Below are 27,546 nucleotides of genomic sequence, written 5' to 3' on the forward strand. Positions count from 1 at the left end.
TTTGACAGGACTCAGAATAACAACTAGTGCGTGTTATATATATATATATATATATATATATATATATATATATATATATGTACGAGAACCTTAACATTTATTCTGGGTGTAGCTGACATCTTAAGCCAATACAAAGTTATTCCTGGACTCATCTTTGCTCTCTCATTATTGCTCTAACACCTGTTGGTACGCAAGATATGTTTTTGAGTATCCTAGAGTTCTTGTTAAGTAGTAAGAGGAGCTAGACATGAAAGTCAAAAATTTAAGGCTAAATGCAAGGTAACATTATTGCCACAGATAAGTAAGTATCTAGAGTAAATTCAGCAGCTGAGACCTGAAACAGGAATAAGAAGTTGACATCTAAAATTCATAGAATCATATAATGGAAGCAACCCTTCCATTATATGATCCTATGAATTCTAGATGTCAGCTAGTCATCTAGTCCAACCCCTTGCAATGCAGGAATCCAGCCCACAGCTATCCCTGAGTGGGCTTGAACCACCAACCTTCTGCTTAACAGCCAGGTGCACCAACCCATTGTGCCATGATCATAAAATCACCTTTAACTACCTGAGGAAATGAACTAGATTGCCCAGAAAGGTCCCAACCTCATGTTGACTTTCTAAACCTGCAAACACAGGGATGGCGTGGCATCCGTGGAGGTGTGGGAGGAGCAAAGCATTCCTCCATCCCCCTGATCTTCTATAATTGCCCTCCACACCCCCACATTCCTGTATTTGCAAAAGCAGTTTTGGTGATTGCATTAAAAATATCACCCATCTAGAAGCACAGCTAAGGTTTTTCTTCAGCCCTCACTGTTAATCAAGAAAGTGCATAGCAGGCCACTATCTGTCAGATGCTGTCTCACAAAGAACAAGAACAAATATCTTTCAGGCATACAGAGACAGATGAGCAGCTTGAGAAGCATTTGACTTTGACTAACTTTCTCTGCTGCTGTTAGACAAATCTTGATTGGTCCAGCCTGGTCTTCTTCCTGGGTGTTCCAAGTTGGGTCAATGCCAGCCCTGAATGCTTGACAGCAGCCACATCCATGGTTTTTATATCATGCTAAGTACTCTAAACTCTCCTGAGTGTGTGATAATGCTAAAAGCAAGATGAGCAAGAGCACTAGGAAGTTGTGAATGAACGAGTGAAGAATTAAAAGGTGATGCGCACTGCTGTGACAGCTAGGTAAAAAATACGAGTCCCTGAAATACTGCTTGACTGCAAAGTTCTACTGCCAACAGAATGGTTAGCAAACATTGCATGCATGGGAAATGGAAGAACATATTTATGGTTGTTAGATCATCTGTTACCCAGCACCTTTCTCGGATTTCTGATTTCCGAATTGTAGCTGCATAGTTTGTCAGAATCCCAAAAGGACACTGAGCCTCCTGGTTCTCAGCTGCCAGAGCTATATACAGTACATTGAACCAACTTTTAGGATTGATAGTGCCAGTGTTGTTAATCAGTGGGCAGCCCTGTTTTATTCTGCTTTGCTGGGACCTTTATTTACCTATATTTAAACATGCAGTGAATCTTCTGACTTCTATTTTAATCTACCAGACACAAGAGTAAAAGTTTTCAGGTGAGGCTTTTGTTTTATTTTAGTCACAGGTTGTGGGCACACACCATACAGTTAAAGCCCACACACCAAAGAATTCTGGGAACTGTGGTTTGTTGTTGTAGCTCTGTGAGGGACAAACTACAGTTCCCAGAATTCTTTGGGGGAGGGCACTGGAAATGTATGGTGTGTATGCGGCCATAGTTCAGGAAGCTTGCAGGATCAGCCCGAATGGCTAAGGTCACATCATAGAACTGTAGGACATAGAGCATGGGTTGGTAAACTAAGGCCCGCAGGCCGGACCAGGCCCAATTGCCTTCTAGATCTGGCCTGTGGACGGTCCAGGAATCCAGGCAGCCAGCACAGTGCGTGCATGCAATGGTTTTTGTGACTCAGCCAGGCTTGGGGGTCAAAAGTGAGGCGGGTGGCTGCTTGAGACAAGCCCCTTCTCTGTCCGTTGTGCGTGCAGGAATCTTTCCTTCTGGGGTGGGGAGCGGAAAAGAGGGGAAAGGAGCCACAGTTTGGATTTCCACCATGGAGCTACTGTCGAGTGACCTCAGGAAGGGCAGTTGTGGCGGCAGGGGTTCGGAGGCACCTCAGGAGCGACACCCACCGGTGTCTGTGGCGGTGGTGCTCCCCGCCAGAGGAAATGGGGAGCGCCTGAGCAGCTGCCCTCTGAAGCAGTTCTGCGCTCTGCTGGGGAGGCCACTCATCAGCTACATGGTGCGAGCCATGAAAAGGTAAATAGCCGCTGCTGCCTCGTCTTCCCTCACAATGGGGAAAAGAATGTTTTTGCTTGAGCGGCACTGGCCTGACTTAGCGTGACCAATGGCTTTCCCCTTCACCCACGCATGCGCACACTCTCCAGGGCTGACAGGAATGGTGCGCTTACCTCAGTCCCCCACCCTGCCTTACGAGAGAAATAATAACTGTCAACGCATAAAACACAAAGGAAGCAGCGTGGGTGTATGAGGGAACCCCCCCCAAAAAAATCATATTTGGGCAATGTTGGGGTACTGCAGCAGGTGCCACCGCTATTGCGTCCAATGGAAGGCACCACTGAAATTTGAGACACTGACAGCTGTGTATCCCACTGCTTTGGTTGAGTGCACAATGCTAAAACAGAACCTACTAAGCTACCATCTATACAGACTTCCAATATACATGTATTGGATTAAATCAGCCATGCAATGATGACAGCAGAGGAAGACTCGCAGAACTTTCCACAGAAAACATTCCTGGCAATCATTTCTTTTGTGGCATGAACAGGCTTCTTCATTCCATCTCCTGCGTGCAGCTCATCTTAAATGTAAACATTGCTAACTCTTCTGATGGCTTCCTCAAAAACATAATGGATTAAGTGCTTTTCATCTTTTATCTTAATTTTTGTGACATGATCTCATTAGTGGTGCCCTCTAATTATCAATGGAAATGAATAATGAAAGATGCCTCCTGTTTTCCAGACCCATCAATAACATGCATCCATGTCCCTTTTTTGTATCCCCACAGATTATCCCTTTGACATATGCTTTTACATGCACAATAGTATACAACGTATACCGGATGTGCCAGTGGCTATGTTAGAATAAAGTTTGAGCAGAGTTTTTGTTGTTGTTGTTAGGCATTCTAGATTAAAGGAAAAGGCAGTATTTTGAAAGGCAGGGAGCCCAGTTCCACGAACCATTACATGAGAATGTTAAAATAAATTTTCATATAGGGAAAATACACGCTGCCATGGAGGAATACTGAAAGAGTACATTTCAAGCTTCAAAAAGGAGGACCCATATACTACATGGACTAAAGGTTATTTATTTCACAAACAATCAGCTGCCTGAGATCATCACTCAAGCAGCACTGCACACAAAGCACTCCTTATGTTCCAGTTGAAATTGCAGTAACACAAAATACGTACCGCACAATTAGGGTCATTTACTATATGTTGCACCGGGATAACTGCACAGCATCCTGCTAATTGAAGGCCACTGAGCAGGGGAATTCAACTGGATGGATAGCTTTTTATTTATATTTTGTCTTAATAGTACTGAAGCCATAAAGGGAGCATTTTTTCTCCCTTCTTCTTCCTGAAACTGCCTGTTGTGGAGTTTATAAAACAGGAATTTGGCAGCATGTCAGTGGTGCAAACTGATTTCCTCTTCTAAATGTAATTTTTAAAAGCAAACAAACAAGGTTATGTCTGCTAATGAAGCATTACATGCTACTCTGGAGCTTTCCCCCCTCTTTCTTTTTGGTCGAGCAAACGCAATCTCAATAGAAAACAGTTAATGGCCTTGCAAAGGAATATATTTGCTTCAAATTCATTCAGTAAGTATCTCTGTCCAAATGAAAGCATCACTTTATATTATAGCAATCCCGTATACTTTTGCTCCACAAACGTAATCAGGAATAGAATTTCAACTACAACAAAAATCAGCAGTTTTGCTGAGAAATGTGGGGTACTATATTATGTCAATATTTATTTATTTTTTAAAAAACCACATAGCTAATTATAGGCTGCCATCAGCAACTTCAGTATAATATTGTACTTAATTGATTAAAGCCTACTTAGATATACATGATTATATCCTCCAAATGTTGTTGGACTACCAGTCTATGTTGTCAATGGCCAGAGATCATGTGATTTTTTTCATCCCTGCTCTAAGGATTCATTTTGGCATAACATGGTGTGTCCATTGGCATATCCATCAGTTCAGTCACCAGATTCTCACTGGAATTCTAAAAACTCATTGGCCTATGTCTGTGGACCAATAGAGGTTTGATGGAATGTCCACAAAGGATTCATCACACTCTGACCTTTTTAATTCCACCGGCTCATAAAAAAGCTGTGTTCACCAGCCAACTATAAATATGAAATATCACAAGTTACATATCCATTTCTTTAGCAACAGTATCATTTCACTTTCCTCTTAGCAAACTGTGAACCAAATCCCACTGCAGTGTAGATCTCTCTTGCTTTGGTTACGACTAAAAGAACTGGCTTTTCCCCCCTTTCACATAGTTAATCCTGTGTAATTCAATCAATGTTCGAGACAGAATTCTTACATTTAAGTTTTTCATCATAAAGATAGTTTCTTGACAGATTCTTTTTTCATGCTGTTTGCGAATTAAAAACTTTGGGGTACAATTTTTCCAAATACAAATAAACAGTAAACATGGCTAATGCTCCTGAAGAGGAGCTGTGATACCCAGACCATTATATTTATGCTGATTTTTCTGTTACTGTAACTCCTACAGAGGTATCCACACTCAAGACCAGTCGGGAGATTTATAGCATTGCTTCCAAACGACAGACTATGGACATGAATCTCTCACCTTGCATGGTTTTACATGGCAGTATCAATATGAAACAACTTCACGCTTTCCTAAATTATGGTCATTGCCAGAGCTGCTTCAAAGACATGCACAGGAAGTGCACCTTTATTGTAGCCAAATGTATAAAGGTCCAGGGTTGTTTTAAAAGATGCTTCCTTCAAAATTTGCAACTCGGATTTAAAATATCCAGAACTGGTTGGCCTTGGAGAGGTAATTAGAATGTTGTGTATGCAAATCAAAGCTGGCGGATCAAAAATATGTGGAGGAGGGTGAAACCTACAAAAAATAAGAATCTTGCAAGTACGTGAAGAAAAATTAAATGGCATCTATTACCATCATTTAAAAAAAAATTATAGCATCCAAGTCTTTGAATTGCCCGCTTTTCAATTGAAAGAGAAAAAGTGCAGAGAGTAAGTTCCGCTTTTAAACTAAGTGTTTTTCCAGTTGTTGTTTTTTAAAAAGCTTATTAGTTTCCCTACACACAAATGTTCTCAAAATAGCTTAACCTTGAATGGCTTAAGAGGGGGAACTTTTTTGAATGATAATAATTTAATCCTGGCAGCAGCACAGTACTGATGCATCCATTCCCCCTCCCCTCGAGCAATTGTCTAAATCATACACAAGAGAGTGTTTGTTTTTAAAGGCAATATAGATATTTTGCTCAGCTTCGTTTTAGTGATTGCCCACCTCCAGGAGGGCATCCTGTCACTGCAAGATTGAAGTCGATGGATGCCAGAACAGAGGAGGAATGCTAATACTGTCCTTCTTCACACTGATAGTTCCTCCAGTTCTAGTTAATAATTATGCCCCTTCATTGTGCACTATAATCTTTTAAAGATTACAACGCTCCTTTGGGAAGAAGCCAAGAACCAGGGGAAATTCTCTCAAGGAAAACTGATAACCGTCTCCCTATCTGCTCTGAAAAGGCTTTTCTGCAAGGAATTCCACCCTAACTCGTCTCCTGCCAAATTCAAGAGAGCTGACTCAAGGCACCAGCATGAGTGAGGGACAGTGTTTTGATGGACCAAATGCGCTCAAATGTTGCTCACCTCTGCTATAAGTAAGTGTTGTGGGGTTTGCTGACTATATGAAGTAATGCAGGGCAGCAGAGGTGTAGCATGGGGGCGGGCAGCAGGGGCCACTGCTGCGGGCACACATTCAGAAGGGTGCAACTGGGCTGCCGCGAGACTGGGAGGAATGGTGGCTCCCTTTTCTGGTTCTGAAACACAGAGTGCACCTCTCTTGGGCAACTAGATTGGCTGCAAGTGGAGAGCAGGTTTGCTGGGGTGGAGCCCCTTCCGTATGCCCTTGAAATAAATAAATTAAGGTCTTATGTATATAATAAAGGTTCATAAATGTACCGAGCAAACACGTACATAGATATATAGGCCACATGTCTGAAGCTGCACAGGAGAGCAGCCATGGAGCCATTTTGACTCCCAGGCTGACCAGGTGTTTTCTCTGCAAGGTCAAATGGTGGAGCCTCCCCATTGTCTTCTCCTTCACAAATCCTGTCTTAAGGGTATGTCTGTGTATGAATAGGGTGAGCCGGTGACTTGGCTCAGGAACTAAGTACTTATCATTACGAAAGGCTGGCCAGGCTCCCCAAGGTATCAATCCAGTAAATATTAACAGGTAACTTGCCAGACAGGAGGTAAACAACCCACTCAGATTATGAGGTAAACAACCCACTCAGATTTCTGCTTTAGCCCGCCCTTTCTGTGATGTAGGTATGATGTATCTGGGGGTGGTCTTTGACTCCAAGGTGGGCAATTTAAAATGTCTATATAAGGGTGGACACACCTGGGTTCTGGGTCCTCCTCCTTCTCCTGCCTGTGAAGGGGGCACCCTGTTGCAACAGTTCAATAAAGATCAGGCTTACAAACTGCTTTGCTTCTCAGTATTCTCTGGTTGGCCTCTGTTTTTTCCTCCGACCGATGGAGAACCTACAAAGGACTCTATAAGGGCTCTTGTGTCCCCCCATAAGGGAATAAGGGCAGATTTTCGCTTATTACACCCTCCTCCTTCGACACCTCTGAACAGTGCACCACAAGCTTCTTGTGCCATGGCTGCCGCTGTGCATGCCATGTTGTTGCTGCTCTAGGAGGCCCCCAGCTCCCTCCTGCCCCAGGGCCACAGCAGAACCACCAGCCAAGGTCCCTGTATTGGAGCAGGCAGCCACAAGGCATGGCAGGATGCCACTGGCGCGCCCGGCGTGGATGCAGAAGCAGCTGCTCAAGCCTTGGGTGGCAGCACACCGGCTCCTTGGCCTGGCCTAAGGAGAGTCCTTTTGTTGTTGTTAAATCATTTTTATTAATTTTCCAATAAAAAACATCCAATTAACATATCAAGTCATAATCCAATTAAAATAAAAAACTAAAATAAAAAAGACCAAATTATCATCCAAATTATAATTATTGATTTTTCGGGACTTCCCATAGTGTGGACCTTGAAGCATATCTCCAAATCTCAATCCCACCTCTCCTCGTTGTTTCCATATTTTCCACATCTCGATTTTAACACTTTAAAATTCTTCGTCTCTGGCTCTGTGATTCTCAATCATGTCAGACATCATATATCCTTTCATCCACCAAGAACAGCTTTATTTGCGTATATATCTTTTTTCAACTGTCTTTTTGCCAGCCTACAGAGATTCCTGTGGGTGCGCTACAGGTGAGTTGTGGTGCCCAAACTCTTTTGTACCTTGCCCTTGGTGCTGGATACAGACACTACACCACAGCAGGTAAAAGGTAAAGGTAAAGGACCCCTGGATGGTTAAGTCAAAGGTGACTATGGGGTTGCGGCGCTCAACTCCTTTCAGGCCGAGGGAGCCGGCGTTTGTCCACAGACAGCTTTTCAGGTCATGTGGCCACCAGGACTAAACCGCTTCTGGTGCAACAGGACACTGTGACGGAAGCCAAGGCACACGAAAATGCCATTTACCTTCCCGCCACACCAGTACCTATTTATCTACTTGCACTGGTGTGCTTTCGAACTGCTAGGTTGGCAGGAGCTGGGACAGAGCAACGGGAGCTCACTCTGTCGCGGGGATTAGAACTGCCAACCTTCTGATCACTGGCCCAAGGGGCTCAGTGGTTTAGACCACAGCGCCACCTACGTCCCACAGGGCACAGGACACAGGGCAGGACAGGACTGGAGAGGCTGCAGGTTGCAGCAGTTTGGACTCCTTAGCAGCATGTACAAATTCACCCTATTTTCTGACAATAGCTAAGGTGTATATGAAGTAACAAATGTTAGAGGGATCAGTTGTTTTCTTACGGAACAGTCTTTTTAAAAAAGCAACAACAATAACCAGTACATTAATTTCCACACACATGTCTTGCAGTGCTTGGAGAGGCCATGAAAAGGGCATTCTTTCACTAAAGCAACATAAAGAGCTTAAGATGGGATGATCAGTATCCCATTGTTAGCTGCCACTAATACCTAACATATCAAATCTAGATCCTCTACTTTACTAGGGGGCTGTTCCTGCTTTAGTGGATTTATGCCTCCTATATTGTTTCTGTTTTCTTTTCCTTTGACCTTGAGGCACAAATTAAGGGCCTGCATTGTGGGATTAACTCTTGTAGTTACTCGCTGTATATGTCCTCATCAACAACAGCATTTCTTTTGCAGAAAGGAAACATGCCTTTTGGGACTAGGAAGCAAGGCCCAATTGCAAAAGCCCCGGATATCCTGAGGGAGGCTTAGAATAGATTGGGGCAGCCTGTATAAGGTGAAACAAATCCAGTTGACACAGCAACTGGAATCCTCTGTCCTTCTCCATTCGTTTAAGCAGCAAGTAGATTTATAAGCAAATAATAATGCCACGGCTGCAACCCTAAACTTACTAAAGCCCCTTGAATTCAGAAAGATTTACTTCTTAGTAAGCGTACAGAGGGTTGTGCCGCACATCACACAGAGTGCACCGAGAGCTGGCAAAATAATTCAAAGGAGATGGAAAGGATTTCGTCAATGGTAATTTTTAAAAAGTTCTCTGAGCAATCAGTTCATTTGGGCCATGATCCTAAACACAATTGCATGGGAGGAAGTCCTGTTGATCTCACTGGAGCTTACCTCTGAGTAAACATATTTAGGAACTGAACTGTTAGTGATAGATTTACCTGCTTGTTAACATCAGGCGGGATGTGGGTGGCGCTGTGGGTTAAACCACAGAGCCTAGGACTTGCCAGTCAGAAGATTGGTGGTTCGAATCCCTGTGTCGGGGTGAGCTCCTGTTGCTCGGTCCCAGTTCCAGCCCACCTAGCAGTTTGAAAGCACGTCAAAGTGCAAGTAGATAAATAGGTACCGCTCCGGCAGGAAGTTAAACGGCGTTTCCGTGCGCTGCTCTGGTTCGCCAGAAGCGGCTTAGTCATGCTTGCCACATCACCCAGAAGCTGTATGCTGGCTCCCTCAGCCAGTAAAGCAAGATGAGCGCCGCAACCCCAGAGTCGGCCACAACTGGACCTAATGGTCAGGGGTCCCTTTACCTTTACCTAACATCAGGAAGGCATCTTCGCTGCAGTTTTTTTGGCACCTGCTAAAAACACATTGAATCATAGAACTGTAGAGTTGGAATGGCCCCAAGTGTCATTAATTAATTCAACCCCCTGTAATGCAGTAATCCTGTACACAGTGGCTAATAATAATAATAATAATAATAATAATAATAATAATAATATCCCTACTTGGACTCAAACCACCAACCTTCTGGGTAACAGCCAGATGCACTAATCCAGTGTGCCACATTTATTTATTTTTTTATTGAATTTATATACCACCCTATACCTGGAGGTCTCAGGGCGGTTCACAGAAAAGATCACAATATATAACATCAAAATAAGAACAATAACCCAAAAACACCCTCCACCCAAAAAAGAGCCACATTTTAAAAGGGTATAGGATTTCTTTTAGCATTAATGTTAACAAATTTACTTGTGTTTAACTGATAATCTTAATATTTTTTTCTAAATGTCTTACAGGAGGTTTTATTACAGTCCAGTGGTATATACTGTACATTTTGTTAGAGAAATAAATAGAACGTCACGTCAAATACGACTCAATGTGGATCTCATTTGAAAAGCAAATGAAACTTATTCCTGAAGTATAAGGAAAGAGTAGAGATGGGGGAGAAATGCAATCAAGTTCACATTTAAGGAAGAACCTACCAAATTTGCACTTTCTGAAACAATATTCGAACCAAAACACATCCTTCAAAGTTAACACATTTCTGAATTCTGCAGTTCTCCAGCCTAGTAATGTGTACACAAATGGATATGCTGCAGTAATGTATGTGCAGAAATGCATTCCTATAATAGTGAAAAAACCATACATATATTGTGTAAAATGCTTTGCGAAGAATGTGTGTTATTAGGCAACATTACGTACAAAAATGTTTTTATACAAAAAATAGTCATACTGAAATGCTGATGAATTTTTGAAACCCCACCCCCATTGCAAAATGCTTCAGAAATGTGGAGAAATGGATTTAAGAATGGAAAAGCGAGGAACTGAGAGAAATGGGCAGGTTCATCCATCCCAAGGAAGGGGAGGAAGGCAACGATTTGAAGGATTCCAGCAACCTTTGCAGTATTTTACTAACCACCTGGCTGAAAATGACTACCTTATGCTGAGCAATCGCCATTCCTCTGCTTTCTGAAGCCTTTATTGGTGTTTCCTGTTGCTGGCTTTTTTGGCTCCAGCTTTGGAATTCCCACTAAATAAAGATGGCTATAGCCATAATAGGCTTAGCCAGTCTGGCTTTTTATTTCCTCCTTCACCAATTCCCATTCACAATACTTCTAAGATTAACGTCTCCTGCCCCACACAAATGATACCACTTAAGCACATAAATAGTTCACAAACAAGGGTGGAAGGATGAACGGAAGAGGAGGGGGAGGGTGGGAAAGGGGAGCCCTAGAGGGGGAAGCACAGAACACTGTCCTACATGACTAAAAACAGACTCCCCATATTAATGCAAAATCAGCATATGGTTCTAATAGGCTTTCCAGGATGATTTATCAGGTATGATTAAGTCCTCAACCTGCATGTCTGTCTCCATAAATAAGGCAGAAGTGCACCTTGCGCTAAAATGTATCAGCAGTGTCCTATTACCCACCCAGGTTACAGCTCGGCTAGGGAAAGAGAAGAGTTTGTGTTTAATAGACAAAAGAGGGCATTGAAAGAAGGCTGCCAAGATTTAGGAGCCTTATCTTAGCAGTATCTTAGTAAAAAGCTATTGCAATAAAGGCTGTTCCTTAGGTCTGTGCTAACCATAAAGCACCAGCATGTCAATATTTAAAAAGTTATGCTTTGAAAAAACCACAATCAAAATTCCCTAATCTAGAAATTAGCTGCAGGTGCTGGGGCTTTGCCTGAAATCTCCCTCAATCACACTGTTGCAGGGAGCGCACAAATATGCATTCCACTGATACATGCCTCCTTCCACTTCTATAGTTATTTGGCTAACAAAGCAAAGCTGCTGTGAAACATGGCTTTTGGAAGGGCAAAGTTATGATGGTATAATTATATAACTTAGTCACCTGGTGACACTGGATTTATAAACCTAGACAGCATCTTAAAAAGCAGAGATATCACCTTGCCAACAAAGGCCCATATAGTTAAAGCTATGGTTGTCCCAGTAGTGATGTATGGAAGTGAGAGCTGGACCATAAAGAAGGCTGATCGCCGAAGAATTGATGCTTTTGAATTCTGTTGCTGGAGGAAACTCTTGAGAGTCCCATGGACTGCAAGAAGATCAAACCTATCCATTCTTAAGGAAATCAGCCCTGAGTGCTCACTGGAAGGACAGATCCTGAAGCTGAGGCTCCAATACTTTGGCCACCTCATGAGAAGAGAAGACTCCCTGGAAAAGACCCTGATGTTGGGAAAGATGGAGGGCACAAGGAGAAGGGGACGACAGAGGACGAGATGGTTGGACAGTGTTCTTGAAGCTACCAGCATGAGTTTGACCAAACTGCGGGAGGCAGTGGAAGATACGAGTGCCTGGCGCACTCTGGTCCATGGGGTCACGAAGAGTCGGACATGACTAAATGACTAAACAACAACAAGGAATCAGGAGTTTCCTGTGCCTTCTCTGCTTTTCTCAGAGAAAGTAATTGTCTAGCCAGAGGCGGAGGAAACTGCTCGGACACCTGGGGCAGTGTGCCCAGGGGCAGTGTGAGCCCCCATAGGAGTGGGGCACACCACAGGGCCTCCACCCACTCAGCCACCCTCAGCTGGGGGGGGAGGCAACTGGCAGACCGTTTGGGCAGCGGGGAGCCTGCGCATGCCCAAGCCACTGTGTCTCTCCCAGGAGAGATGCGTGGATTGGGTGCGCTGCAGGCCCCACGGTGAGTGCCACCTGGCATTTTGTCACCCTCAGTGGTGACACCCGGGGCAGCCCGCACCCACCACACTCCCCTTCCTCCGCCCCTGTGTCTAGCTTACTCTAAGTGCCCCATGATAGTAAGCACACAGCTCTGTTCTGTTTCAGCCTCCTTACAGACATCCATAGCTGTATTGATGAGAAATATTCTCCAAATGCTCCTCATCGACCACCTCCGTAATAGGCAGGTTCTAGGCAGCTGCACTGGAATTACTGCAGATTCCTTGATGACCAGCATTGCAGGGAGAGTGAATCCTAAACGGTTTGCCTAAGTGTCTGAAATCTTAAAAACGACCTTCTATTGATGTATTTTGAGAGGTTCCAAATTACAGTGCATAACAAATCATACAGCAAAATGCCACCACAGCACAGTTTTTGAAAGATGGCTATTAACTCCTAATGCCTCGTGCTAAATCAATAGTCAATAACGCCAATGACCCTAACATATACAGCCGGAGCATTTTTTTCTCTTTAAGGCAGCTTCAGCTTAGAAGCTCTATGAACGTAATACATTCATCATCCCCCTTCCTCATTTTTATCACAACAGTCCATTTTTCTAATCACTTATTAATGGTTTGTCAGTCTCCAGAATCTCTCAGGAAACAGTGGCACCATGTCTGCTCTCTCCAAAAGATATTTCAAATTTCTGTTTGTTCCTCCCTTATAAGAATTTGAAATTTTCTATCTGGCCCATAAATGTGATAATCAGCATTTTAAAATCATCCAGACAGAACTAGCAACTAATGGGCAACTGTTAGCACCACAGCCTTATAAGGAGATATTAGAGTATTTCTGGTTCCGGAATTCTTAACAGTGAATCATTATCTAACAAAAACCACAAGTTAGAAGTGAAATCTACCCCCCCCTCCACACACACTGCTATCACTTTCACTGGCATGACTCACAGTCTTCTGGAACAAGCGTGTATGTACTAGTTGGCAAAGCAGAATGGAATTGTACGTTCATACAAAGTCTGACAACATTCGACAAGGGTGCTTCCAGAATGAGGTTTCCTAAAGCTCAGCGACAGCCACAAGCATTACAGAATATCTCGCAATCCAGATGGCACACTGGGAAGAGCCACCAAAATCTCAGTGGGTGGCAATGCTTGAATATAACAAGATATCTTCTCCTGCATTTCCTGATTAATTCAAATGCACTGACTAAGCCATTTGGGGGAACAGGGCAAAACTGCTGTTGGGAAACATAAACCCCTGAAACTTGTTAGCATAGAATCAGACTGGAGTGGAGAGGACTGCTACTAGTGTTGCGCCGAGGCAGAAATGAGATATAATACTATTCAAGCAAACAGCTATCGCATGGAGTTTCTTATAGTAAATAGCAGTTGCAGGCTCCCACCCGGTCCTGAATGCGACAATGGTGGAGATAAAGTTTAAAGCCCTCCCCTGCCCATATCATAGTCTCCTGAGTACAATAGTCACAATAATTCCCAGATCAGTGTGCAAAATCTCCAAGGGAGTCTAGCAATAGGAAGCAGTGGCAATAAGGTTCCTTGCCATGGTGTGGAGGAATGAACAGATGCTATTTCATTCTCAATCCTTGCTATTTATTATTTACTGCTGCTGCTGCTGTCACCATCACCATCTGACACATCTAACAACTTGTAAATTACTGTGCGATATATTTCAAAGACACACCTAGCTCTCATTGTATGTGCACACACCCACCCCTACATCAAACAGAGTACCTTATACAGTTCCTGGTTGGACGCCACTCGCACTTTCTTTCTGTCACATATAGATGCAGGTGAGGTTTAATACCCCGATGTTTCAACAGAGCCAGTCCAGTTGTTTTGTAGCAAAGGGAGTACTGCTCGCCCCAGCCTTGACTTTATTCTCTTAGACCTCCATTCATTGCCCTGGAGTCAATTTGCCAGCAGTTCTTCTCCAGCAGCAGGAAAGGTCATGTGCTTGCAAATATAACCTATGACAAATGCTTGGGATACTTTATGCTCAGACCAGTGTAAACCTAAAACCTGTTGCTTGAGGCTTAGATGATAACCTGATCTGCCGTCACTGTCTACCTTGCTGCGAGGGACAGCCCAGTCTGAGTGACACATTCTTTTCAAAGTGCAACCATCAGTTACAGGCTGTGGTCACAAAGGGATGCCAGGCGGCCTTCGTTTTATATGATCAAACACAATTTGCTATAGTTTTAATTTTCTTGATAGTCAGTAAACTAGAATCTGGGGCAAGGAACTAGGAACTATGCCCCCCAAATGCAACTATTTTTTATCTATGAGTATGAGCTCCGCATCTGTGAGGGGAGTATTCTCCCAACTGGTGCTGTCCAAATTCCCATCAGTCAAAGCTAGAAAAGCCATGCTAGCAGAGGATGATGGGAGTTGTAGTAAAAAAAAAGCTGGATGGCACCAGGCTGGGTGGCAGTTGCAGCATGCGCTTGTTTGTCCCATTTCTCCCCTTATCAATGCCTCCACTTTTCCTCCCCTCCTTTGTGATCCCTCTGCTGAACATTTCTACTGTAAGCTCCTGGAGGAAAGTAGCTATATTCACTGTGTAAAGCAGCCTTTCTCAACCTGTGGGTCCCCAGATGTTGTTGGACTACAACTCCCATCACCCCTAGCTAGCAAGGCCAGAGCTCAGGGATGATGGGAATTGTAGTCCAACAACATCTGCGGACCCACAGGTTGAGAAGCGCCAGTGCAAAGTGTTGTGTACAACGCCCAACATTCCTATGAGTACAGTGGTACCTCAGGTTACATACGCTTCAGGTTTACATACGCTTCAGGTTACAGACTCCGCAAACCCAGAAATAGTGCTTCAGGTTAAGATCTTTGCTTCAAGATGAGAACAGAAATCGTGCTCCATCGGCGCGGTGGCAGCAGGAGGCCCCATAAAGTGGTGCTTCAGGTTAAGAACAGTTTCAGGTTAAGAACGGACCTCCGGAACGAATTAAGTACTTAACCCGAGGTACCACTGTATTGACTATTATGGCTGATGGGAAGTGGAGTCCAACCACATCTGGAGGAGCATCGGTGCCCCATCCCTTCTATAAATGGTGAATGATCAAAATAAACACTGAAATTGAACTGGTTCATTCATGTGCACACAATTCTTGATTTGACTTGTTGCTCGCAAGTATTTACCTGGCAAAATAGGTTCACATCATAATTGGAAGCCAGGGGCCACAATAAAATAAAATACTTGCATTCTACACAAACTGCTACATGCAATTTGGCACATGTAGTAGAATGGTCCAGCAGGATACCATAGTCGATGGTATCCTTTCCCACCAGGTCAGTTCCTTCATCCAATCTAAAACCATGGATGAGTGAAATTTCATGAGCATATGTAGCATTGAATAACAGAGCAATCAGAGTGGAGGGTGCTAGCAGTGGCAGAACTGGGTAATACGGTGCCCTGTGCAAAGGCCAAAATTTGGTGCCCAGCACCTTCGTGCTGGCTTCCCAAAGCAGGGTAAGCAGGTGCTTGGGTTTGAGAAAGTGGTTCAAGGGTTTTGGCAGGGTCCTAGAGCCCTCCCACCTCCTTTCCAATGCTGGGAAAGTGTTAACTAGGCTTTGGGAAGGAGGAAGGAGGACTCAAGACCCTGTCAGAGCCTCGAACCTTCTTCTGAAAGCCTAGCACACTGGCTCACACAGCCCAAATCTGCCAAGGGACATGAGACTTTGGGGTAAACAGAAAGTAGAACCATATGAAAGCACATGGCATCTTATGATGGAATCCTACGCCCCTGGGCTGTACCGTCACTGAGGTTTTTAAAAAGCCACTTCTCTTCCCTTCAACACTTCTCAGGCACATATGAAAAAATCTGAATCACTCTAGGCATAACCCAACATAAACTGTAAAGCAATATCAGAAGGTCTTCTGCAATCCATGTCAAGGGACATTGAACTAGGAAACATCTACAGCATAACAATATCAGGCATGACCCACACCCCAGCTGTCACCTGGGACAAAACTTGTCTTTCCTCCCCATCGCCAACCCAGGAAATGATTTGGATGATAACGTGGCAAAGGATCTCTGCGTCCTTAAAGAAGGTGGATAATTACCCCAAAGGAAGTGCTCACATGTTGTGGCTGGAAGGGGCAGGCTGCAGGCAGCTGCTGCAAAAATCACCAGCCAATTCCTTGCTGCTCTCCTCCTCTTCCATTTCTCCACTTTCTGTGCCCAGCAGAATGCCTGTTGCATTTCTTCCGCAGGCACGAAAGAGCAGAAGCAATTCCTACTCTACCCCAAAAGGCTCACTTACCTGGAAGGAGAGATGCAGGCAGGTGCGATCCAACTCACAGGCAAACCCTTTCCCAACACTGGCAGCTTCCTTCCAATCCAGATGTTTAGAAAGCTTGTATGAATTTAACACCGTTTTAACTTTCTGTATGTTTTAAATGGCGGTTGTCATTTTGTTAGTGACAACTTTATTGTTTCATCTTTTTTGTAAACCATTTTGAGGGTTTTGCTACAATCAAGTGGCATATAAATTTTATGAAAGAAATAAACAATCCCATTACATACTAGCAAAGCACTGGTATAGTATCCAATGAATGAATAATATAGATTGCAGTAAAAATTAAAACAATAAATGATGCTAATACTGTAGACACAATCCTTTTCAAACAATACAGGAAATTTTACCGTGCTTATAAATTAGAATTCTCTCTCCTTGATGTAAATTTGATTTAGAATTAATTTGAATACATCAGCGGCATCTACAACCTATTTTTGACTGCAAATTGGCAAAGATAGAAACAAAACCACAGGATATAACACAAGGTGGAACGGTCTCCCTTGGGAGGTGGAGGACTCTCTGTTGGAGGTTTTTAAGCAGAGGCTGGATGGTCCTCTGCCATGGATGCTTTAGCTGAGATTCCTGAATTGCAGGAGGTTGGACCAAATGACCCTTAGGATCTCTTTTAACTCCACAATTCTATGATTCTAAGGTATATTAAAAGGGCAAAAATCATGAACTTTCCGTATCCTTAAGCCCACCACAGATACATTTTGGAAAGTTCAGAGATTTAGGGTACAGTCCCACATACTGGAAATGTTTGTGTGTGTGTGTGTGTGTGTGTACAGTGGTACCTCGGGTTACATACGCTTCAGGTTACATACGCTTCAGGTTGCAGACTCTGCTAACCCAGAAATAGTGCTTCAGGTTAAGAACTTTGCTTCAGGATGAGAACAGAAATCGTGCTCCGGCAGCACGGCAGCAGCACGAGGCCCCATTAGCTAAAGTGGTGCTTCAGGTTAAGAACAGTTTCAGGTTAAGTACGGACCTCTGGAATGAATTAAGTACTTAACCCGAGGTACCACTGTGTGTGTGTGTGTGTGTGTATGTGTGTGTGTGTGTGTATATATATATATATATATATATATATATATATATATATATATTCTGGGTTCCCCCCATCACTGTAAACTTAGTTCAGTTTGCACAGAACTTCCCCTTCCTCTCATCTTCCTGTGCACCCCCAAAAACTGCTCTGGAGGGCCCTATGGAGCATATTTTGAGGGTGCCCAGGGGGCAGCCGGGGAGAGGAGAGGTGAGTGAAGCTCCATTGCTGAGCTGAACCACAGCACTTGATACGACCCCTCTTTCCTTTTGTGAAATGCCCTTGTTTTAAGTGTGGCCCTCCTCTTCAAATCACCTTTGTAAATGTCTGCTCCTTCAGTAGCTTCATCACAGGTTGTCTCCTCAGTTTTAGCAGTTAATGCAAGCTAGAAAACATGTCACAATCTATAGTGCCACCTAGTTTCCAGTCTAAAAGGTTGTGTGTGTGTCCTTCCCCCTCAGTCATGTCATAGTGTTCTCTCTGCTTTCACACAGCATATCGGAAGGGGCGGGGGGGGGGCATGTTTCCATACTACAAAGTCATACCCTTTTATTGTTCTCTTCTTCTTGTGCCTTTCTAAACTCATGCTCTAAGGAACAGTCTATATCATTGAAGAGTCCCACGTCATCACAATTCTTTAGGAACCGGGTTGGTGTCGGAGTTTGGTCTGAGGAGAAATATCAAAAGGAACTGCAGTGGGTATTTTTTGCAGTTAAGAACAAGGTATTGTAACATAATATATTTCAGCATATTAATATAACAAGATGCAAAACCAATGTAGAGAAGCCATCATTATTTTGTGTACATTATACCAGAGGCAACTCCCATAAAGTTTTTTTTTTAAAAAAAAGTTTTTAAAAGTATAAGACGAACAGATCTATTTGCATATATATATATATATATATATATATATATATATATATATAGTGCTTCCCAAATCCCTAAACTAAAATAAGCAAGGAGGCTATCCTTAAAAGATGGCGAAGAAAGCTGTATCCTTTATTTTTGTTTCTATTTCTTAATGTTTGTTCAGGTGTTACAAAGATGGAAACAAACACATGAGCAAAGGGAGCACTGTTTATGAGCATGTTAAACCTACCCTTCTCCACCCGTTTCTACTGTCTTCTTCTCATGGAAGACAACTGTCTGAAATGCAGAAACTTCTGCACTCATGGAAAATCAGGAAGCGTCCCCAAGTTTAGGAGGCTTCCCCCTTCAGGCAGGCAGAAGCTGGAAGCAGCGGTGGTTGGTGACCCCATTGGGACTGGCAGGGAAGCCAGGAGCAGTCATGACCCATGACAGGCAGAGCCAACTAATTCACCATCCTCTTCTCTGCTCATTTCTACAAGGATAAAACTGAGACTAAGGAGGAAGAAGCAGACAAGGCAGGTCCACCCACTGGTCTTGTAAGTACGTACAAAGGCCGGGGGTGGGGTGGGGGGCTTGGAAGAATCAGTGCTAAGGCTGGTGAGGCAGTGTCCTATTTGTCCTAATGAACCGGCCTCCATAGGTTGGAAGGCAACCTAAGTGGCGGGGAAGGATGAGGTGGAGCTAGCACACTCTACAGCAGCCTTTCTCAACTTTGGGTCCCCATATGTTGGGGACCCAAACTCCCATCATCCCTAGCTAGCAGGATCAACGGTCAGGGATGATGGGAGTTGTAGTTCAACAACATCTGGGGATCCAAGGTTGAGAAAGGCTATTCTACATACTTTCTGTACACACACACTTATATGTTTACTCATCTCTCTCTCTCTCTCTCTCTCTCTCTCTCTCTCACACACACACACACACACACACAATAGCACATAGGGTGTTTTACACTGGAGAAAGGAGCATTAGAAGAAAGGATTCAACATTCTCTCAAACGACCGCATCCTGGCTCTCCAAAGCAGTGCTGTGGGGCTGTACTTAGCAAATATAGCATGGGAAATAAGAGCAGGAGCAGCTAGGTTAGGTTTATGTCACATGGGTGACTTTTTGTTCTCTGTGTGCATAGCATTATGGAGAAGAAAAGTGTTTGCATCTTTCCTACCATAACTACCGTATTTTCCCGTGTATAAGGCTAGGTTTTCCCCCTTAAAAATAATGTCCAAAATTAGGGGGTGTCTTATACATAGATAGTGCTGAGGGTGGATTTTCTTAAATCTGAGTCCCCCAAAATAGGGGGCGTCTTATACATGGCCATCCATCAGCATATAGAGCTGAGTGTCATCAGCATATTCGTGACAGCCCAGCCCAAAGCTCCAGACAATCTGGGCAAGGGGGCGCAGAAAGATGTTAAAAAGCATCGGGGAGAGGATTGCGCCCTGTGGCACTCCACACACCAAGGAGTGGCGCGACGACATCTCCCTCCCTAGCGCCACCCTCTGTCCCCGACCAGAGATAAAAGAGCACAGCCATTTACGGGCTATGCCCTGTATCCCCACGTTGGTGTGTTAATCTATTAAACTAAGGAACTGGTGAAATAGAGGAGGATGAACAAATGTTAAAACCACAATTTTTTTTTAAAACTAATAATAATAAAATTTATATAGAGAATGACAGCTTGCCAGTGAGAGTCCATAAGTGTCAATGAACCTGCTGCAATACCTACATATCTCCTTTTCTTATGCCCAGTTTGCTCTTAATGTGTGTGAAGCCAATGCAACTTGATCAGTTAGGCTAATTTATCTGGGACCACTGCAACCAATAAAATATCACACCCTCTGCCTGCTATTCATTCAGCTGCTCTAGTATTTTTAACGAACATTAAAGAACAAAAGGAGCTGATTGCAACAATAGTGTGTGTGTGGGAGGGGGTTCATTCTACATTCTGAGTTATATGAGCAATTTTGTCCTGAATGAAAGAGTGCTGTACAATGTTTAACACCACCAAAGGCTTTCAGGAAACACCTACGGCTGTAGATTGTTTGAGTGGTCCCAGAGCCTTTTATAGAAAACAAGAGATTTTCCTAACTGTTTGTAAAGAATAGCACAATATTATATGCATATATTAAAAAGTGAACCACAGCATGCAACATTTTTCAAGACGGACTCTAACTTAAAGATGTTTGCTTCTATGAAGGAACTCTAAGCTTAACGGATCCTTAGAAAGCGGAAAGGAACTGTATTATTTCAATCATACATCAGACTTGTTAAGCAAAATATGGGTTTTTAAATATTATTTGTCAGACCATTTTTTAAAAATGGTATTGCTTAGCAATAACAAACAGCTTCAGAGAATAGCTATAGATTTTCTTCTTCTTCTTCTTTTAAAAAAAATCAAAGTCTTTCAAACTAAACCATAACAAATGTGATTAATCTACAGTGTGGATATGTGACAAGCAGAGATCCAAAGGGTGTAATTTGATGCCTGATATTTAACAAAACTGTTTAGTCTGCTGTACATTTAATAACAGGAATTTGGCTTGTTCAGCTGGAGCGCTTCAGTGAAGTTATATATTAGCCATGTTTTACTTCCATGCAATGATAACAAAATCAGAGAACTAGGAGCAATACGAGAGCTGAAACAAAGGCTGCCTATCACACCACAGAGGGGTTCAGATCTCTCTCACTTTCTTTTCCTTTTTTATTTTGACAAAGTTTTTATTTCCACCGACTTGTCACATCATTACTCAAGTGTATTAGACAATCTGTGTCCCGGGCAGCTGGTGGGTTGTGAGGGGTTGCCTTAATACCCCAGAAAACATGAGCATAGAAGGATTAGATTGCATGTAGCAGAATTGCCTTACTGCACAGTTAACCAAAAACACACTAAAACCCATAGCCAACTTGAATGAGCTTTATTTTTACCTGTTGTTTACAATCATGATCTTAAGGGATTAAGGCCCTGACAGTGCCAGTTGAAGGGGTGTGTAATATGTATTTGCATTTAACATTTCTGGAATGTTTTATACTGCTGTGGGTGGATAACACGGTCCCAGCTGAAAGAGAAAGTTTCTACTCATCAAGCTAAGCATCTGAAGACTCCTCAGCTGTGCACCAGATTGATCACTGAGCATGAAGGCTGACATTGTCTTGTCATCTTGTTTCCTAGCAGGGTAACCTTATTCAGAGATAGGGAACCTTTTGCCCTCCATATACTGATGGACTACAACTCCCATTATCCCTGACCGCTGGTCATGTTGGTGCTCACCAGGTTTCCTATTCCTAAGCTTAAATAGTCCCAGGAACCCAAAGTAAAGGTAAAGGGACCCCTGACCATTAGGTCCAGTCGTGACCGACTCTGGGGTTGTGGCGCTTATCTCGCTTTATTGGCCGAGGGAGCCGGCGTACAGCTTCCGGGTCATGTGGCCAGCATGACTAAGCCGCTTCTGGCGAACCAGCGCAGCGCATGGAAACGCCGTTTACCTTCCCGCCGAAGCGGTACCTATTTATCTACTTGCACTTTGACATGCTTTCGAATTGCTAGGTTGGCAGGAGCAGGGACCGAGCAACGGGAGCTCAGCCTGTCATTGCGGGGATTCAAACCGCCGACCTTCTGATTGGCAAGTCCTAGGCTCTGTGGTTTAACCCACAGCGCCACCCGCGTCCCAGGAACCCAAAGTACTAAGGATATAATTGTCATGGTGATGCTACCAAAACAAGAACAAAACCACCAGCCTGTTAGTAGAAGGCATTCTATGAGCCATCATCACATGGAATTTGGGTAACCGGTGACGAGTTTTCATGTCACTGGTTGCAACTGGTAGTGCCAAGGCCATTTACAATTTGATAGCCCCAATCCTTGTGGTTAATGCTTCCAGGCTAGACAGACGATGGGAGGCCCTGACTAAATCAATGTTTTTTACCTTCTGGTCCCTAGCACAACTTCTGATCTACACAGTGGCGTAGCGTGGGTTGTCAGCACCCAGGGCAAGGCAAGTAATTTGCGCCCCCTAACCCGTGGATTTGCACCCCCTAACCCATGGATTTGCGCCCCTAACCCATGGATTTGCGCCCCCTAACCCTAACCCCCAGATGTTGCGCCCGGTGCGGCCGGCCCCCCTGCACCCCCCACGCTACGCCACTGGATCTACAGCCCATCTAGGCTCGGAGTCTATTAGGCACTCACTCTTCCAAGCTGAAACAAAGGCAAAGGACTCTGTGACAATCTCCCCTGCAGAGTCAACAGTAGGAGTAGGTTTGGCATGGCACCTTCCTTTACAATGCAGTTCTGCTGCAGAAGCCAAGACACAGGGAAATGGTTATGAACCATTGAAGTGCCTAAAGGAAAGCTTCTGCCAGAGCTATTATTCACACGGAGTGGAAGAGCCCTTAAGCCCTTTTTGAGGGGCTTGGCTCATGTGGGAGTTCCAGGCTATGGCAAAGGCATGGCTGTAGGAGGCAGGATTCTGGCACTGGGGGCACCCATATGTTTTGGACTACAACTCCCATCAACTTCGCTCAAGTCCAATGGTCAAGGTTAATGTGAATTGTAGCTTGAACCTTCTAGGAGTCTGAGGGAAGGCTGCTCCATCCCAGCCAGATGGGCGGAGCATAAATAACATTATTATTATTATTATTATTATTATTATTATTATTATTAAAGGTAAAGGGACCCCTGACCATTAGGTCCAGTCGTGACCGACTCTGGGGTTGCGGCGCTCATCTCGCTTTATTGGCCGAGGGAGCCGGCGTACAGCTTCCGGGTCATGTGGCCAGCATGACTAAACTGCTTCTGGCGAACCAGAGCAGCGCACGGAAACACCGTTTACCTTCCCGCCGGAGCGGTACCTATTTATCTACTTGCACTTTGACGTGCTTTCGAACTGCTAGGTTGGCAGGAGCAGGGACCGAGCAACAGGAACTCACCCCATCACAGGGATTCGAACCACCAACCGGCAAGTCGTAGGCTCTGTGGTTTAACCCACAGCGCCACCCGCGTCTCCTATTATTATTATTAGGGCTGTTGTATTTTCATAGAAGAGTACATACCTGTTTGCCATGATTATGTAAAGAAAAATCCTCCCCATCCCCTTTTTTTTGTTTGAAACTGCTTTTCACTGGTTTCTTGCTGTTCACTTCTGCCAGTATCTGATCTTAATACATATTACTGGGAGCAGGGCGTGTGTGTGTGGAATAAACTGCTCCCTGGTAAGAACATGGCTAATGTATGAATGTAATGTATGTAATGTATGAAAAAAGTAAGTGGTGGGTGGGGGAATTTAATGAAGTTTAAGCATACTGCACCTGGGTTTGCTATGGGGCAACTATGGCTACAATCTTTTCAAATGCAGATGACATGAAATAACTTTGCCAGAAAAACAAGGAAGGGAAGGGGGTGGAAAAGATGAATGCCTGATGGGAAAGCATGTCTAAAGGGGAAAGTCTCTCCCACTCATATATCATTTCTCTTTTTCATTAGAAAATCTTAGAATAAACCATCTAACTTTAAGGAATTCAGATTTCCTGAGGGGCTAGGTGGGTGACGAAACAGGTTTTTTCCCCCCTGACAGCTTCTCTGTCAGAGCAAAAACTAATGAGATGAGAGTGGGGAAAAAACAGATGCATCCTAAATTACAGGCTGACTAACCTGATGTTAAACTAGATCAAGCAAACGTATCTTTGTTTCCTAAATACTGTACTGTACAATCCCACAGGGATGACCTGGTTCAGTGTAATTGGCTTATTCCTCACTCAGAACACACTTTATACATACACACACACACACACACACACACACACACACAGTGGTACCTCGGGTTACATACGCTTCAGGTTACATATGCTTCAGGTTACAGACTCCGCTAACCCAGAAATATTACCTCGGGTTAAGAACTTTGCTTCAGGTTGAGAACGGAAATTGTGCTCTGGCAGCGGGAGGCCCCATTAGCTAAAGTGGTGCTTCAGGTTAAGAACAGCTTCAGGTTAAGAACGGACCTCCGGAACGAATTAAGTACTTAACCTGAGGTACCACTGTATGTATACACACACACACACACACACACACACACACAGTGGTACCTCGGGTTACATACGCTTCAGGTTACATACGCTTCAGGTTACAGACTCCGCTAACCCAGAAATATTACCTCGGGTTAAGAACTTTGCTTCAGGTTGAGAATGGAAATCGTGCTCTGGCAGCGGGAGGCCCCATTAGCTAAAGTGGTGCTTCAGGTTAAGAACAGTTTCAGGTTAAGAACGGACCTCCGGAACGAATTAAGTACTTAACCCGAGGTACCACTGTATGTATACACACACACACACACACACACACACACACACAGTGTAAAACTAAACATGTTTATTTGGAAGAAAGTTCTAGAGGCCAATGGGATCAGTCCCAGTAGGTGTCTAAGAATACAGCCTAAATTCTAAGCCTACCGTATTTTTTGCTCTATAAGACTCACTTTTTCCCTCCTAAAAAGTAAGGGGGAATGTGTGTGCGTCTTATGGAGCGAATGCAGGCTGCACAGCTATCCCAGAAGCCAGAACAGCAAGAGGAATTGCTGCTTTCACTGTGCAGCGATCCCTCTTGCTGTTCTGGCTTCTGAGATTCAGGATATTTTTTTCTTGTTTTCCTCCTCTAAAAACTAGGTGCGTCTTGTGGTCTGGTGCGTCTTATAGAGCGAAAAATACGGTATTTAGGTAGTGGGGGTCGGGGACTGGGTAAGTCCTCTGATTGGGGCTGTGACTGCCATCATTTAAAAAGGTTGACCTATAGGAAAAGGCCATGGTGCTGCAAGAAAGGGTGAAGAGATATTGCCACTCTTTCTTTGAGCTGCTCGCACCATTCATGCCCCAGTCCTGATTTGTGCTAGTTTGGGTCTTATCCAATGCTGTAGGCTAAGCTTACTGATCACTCAGCAATGGCTCGATGCATAACTAACAAACAAGATTAGAGCTGAACTTGGAGGGGGAAAAATATCCTCAAGCAAACTGTCATAGTTCAAATGTGTTTTTGCAAAAATTCTCCTAGTTTGACTTTTGTCCAACAATTCCAATTATATTTAATGTGAGGATTTTAGATAAAAACAAAGCATAAAATTACTGAGTATGGTGCCATTATTGCTTTTTTTAAAAAATCATCGAGATGTGTGATTTTTAAAAATATATATATCGTAAGAACTGTATTGCTGTATTGTTTTTAACACTCGATGGGGAGCCGCCCAGAGTGGCTGGGGAAACTCAGCCAGATGGGCGGGGTATAAATAATAAATTATTATTATTATTATATTATTATTATTATTATAGCACATAAGAAGACAGTGGAACGGTCTCCCTTGGGAGGTTGTAGACTCTCCTTCCTGGGAGGTTTTTAAACAGAAGTTGGTGGCCATCTGTCATGGATGCTTTAGCTGAGATTCCTGCATTCCAGGGGGTTAGACTAGATGGCCCATGGGGTCCTTTCCAACTCTACAATTCTATCATTCTATGACTGCTGGGTCAGACCAAATGTCTGTCTACTCCAGCACCCTGTTCTCACAGTGGCCAACCAGCAGCCCACAAACAGTGCATGAAGGCAACAGCATTCTTTCCACTTGCAATTCTCAGTAGCATAGAGTTAAAACATGCCATCATGACTAGCAGCTGTTGATAGCCTTATGCTCTATGGATCTGTCAAATCTCCCTTTAAAGCAGCGGTTCTCAACCTGTGGGCAGTGGCGTAGCGTGGGTTGTCAGCACCCGGGGCAAGGCAAGTAATTTGCGCCCCCTAACCCGTGGATTTGCGCCCCCTAACCCCCAGATGTTGCACCCGGTGTGACCGGTCCCCCCTGCACCCCCCACACTACGCCACTGCCTGTGGGTCCCCAGGTGTTGTTGGACTACAACTCCCATCATCCCTGAGCTCTGGCCTTGCTAGCTAGGGATGATGGGAGTTGTAGTCCAACAACATTTGGGGACCCACAGGTTGAGAAAGGCTGCTTTAAAGACATCCCGGTTGGTGGCCCTCATCTGGTCACAAAATCCGTAGTTTAGCCATGTGCTTTGCGAAGAAGTGCACGTCCTTTTGTTTGTCCGAATCTTCCACCGTTCATCTTCAATCAATGGCCTGGGTTCTAGCATCATGAGAGGGAGAAGATATTTTTCTGTCCCTCAGAGTCAAATGTCAGAAGCCAAACTTGAAATTTAAAAAAATTGTATCCTGGAATTATTGAAATTTTAAATTGCACTCAATTTTGTGAAAGCTTTAAAATTGTGGAAAGAAATGTGACTGGTATGGGGACTGTTGCCATAGTACTACAGTGTGAGAGACACTGTTTATGGCCAGAATGATGTCTGAATTCTTCCCCCGCATCCAATGGGTGACTCTCAACCGGCTCACACTTACAAACCTAGCCTTTGTGTTGTTTAAATAAATGGAAAGTACCTCATTTAGCATTGCATAAAACAGGTGCCCTATGGGATAAATGCATTAAGACATTATACCTATCACAATTACATTTCCGTCTTCTGATGTGTATTCACCCGTGGCATTTTGGCAATACACTTGCAGCATTTATTTTACATTTAGAGGAGGTGATTCCCTAAATGGGATGAGCAATCTGAATCATCTCCCTGAAGCCAATCCTGTAACATGTACTTCACCTCATCCTCCCTTACTTTGAATAACTTTGTACAAATGCGGCACCCAGGAAAAAGACATCCATCAGGGGAAGTGAGAAAACACAGAACCAGCAGAAAGGAATACAAGAGGGAAAACATACAAAAGATCCCTTTATAATTCAGCGGATGAGCCTCAATCCAACTCAGGAAGGGCAGTATGAGAGTCTGTGAAAACTGTTATCCCACTGCAGACGTCTTCCCAAACTCTGCTGAATTATTCTGTGAGTGTTAATGATTTTTAAAAGCCACTGACATGGCTCAGAGATTACATACTGTCTGCAGTATAAACAGTTATACAGAGTGTTTCAAGGACTTTTATTGCTTCTGATTCCAAGCTTTTCCCTCTGCTAGTTAGGGTTTTGTGTGTAGTTGTTTTTACAAGTGTCTATGTAACTATGCAA

At 43.8% G+C, this 27,546-nt stretch overlaps 1 protein-coding gene across 8 annotated transcripts in view; it reads right to left on the reverse strand.

Moving 5' to 3' along the window:
• The window catches only part of CREB5 (cAMP responsive element binding protein 5), a 264,799-nt gene that overhangs the window by 169,301 nt on the left and 67,952 nt on the right, over positions 1 to 27,546 (reverse strand). For 7 of the 8 annotated variants that reach the window (XM_083578731.1, XM_083578734.1, XM_083578732.1 and 4 more), the window contains exon 5: positions 18,160 to 18,281. The exons of the other annotated variant lie outside the window; for it this stretch is intronic. In XM_083578731.1, the coding sequence (XP_083434857.1) occupies positions 18,160 to 18,281 (122 nt within the window). The remainder of the gene's footprint in view (positions 1 to 18,159; positions 18,282 to 27,546) is intronic. 8 annotated transcript variants of the gene reach the window in all.

The sequence above is a fragment of the Podarcis filfolensis genome (assembly GCF_964270895.1).
Source record: "Podarcis filfolensis genome assembly, chromosome: 12".
Classification (NCBI taxonomy): Eukaryota; Metazoa; Chordata; class Lepidosauria; order Squamata; family Lacertidae; genus Podarcis; species Podarcis filfolensis.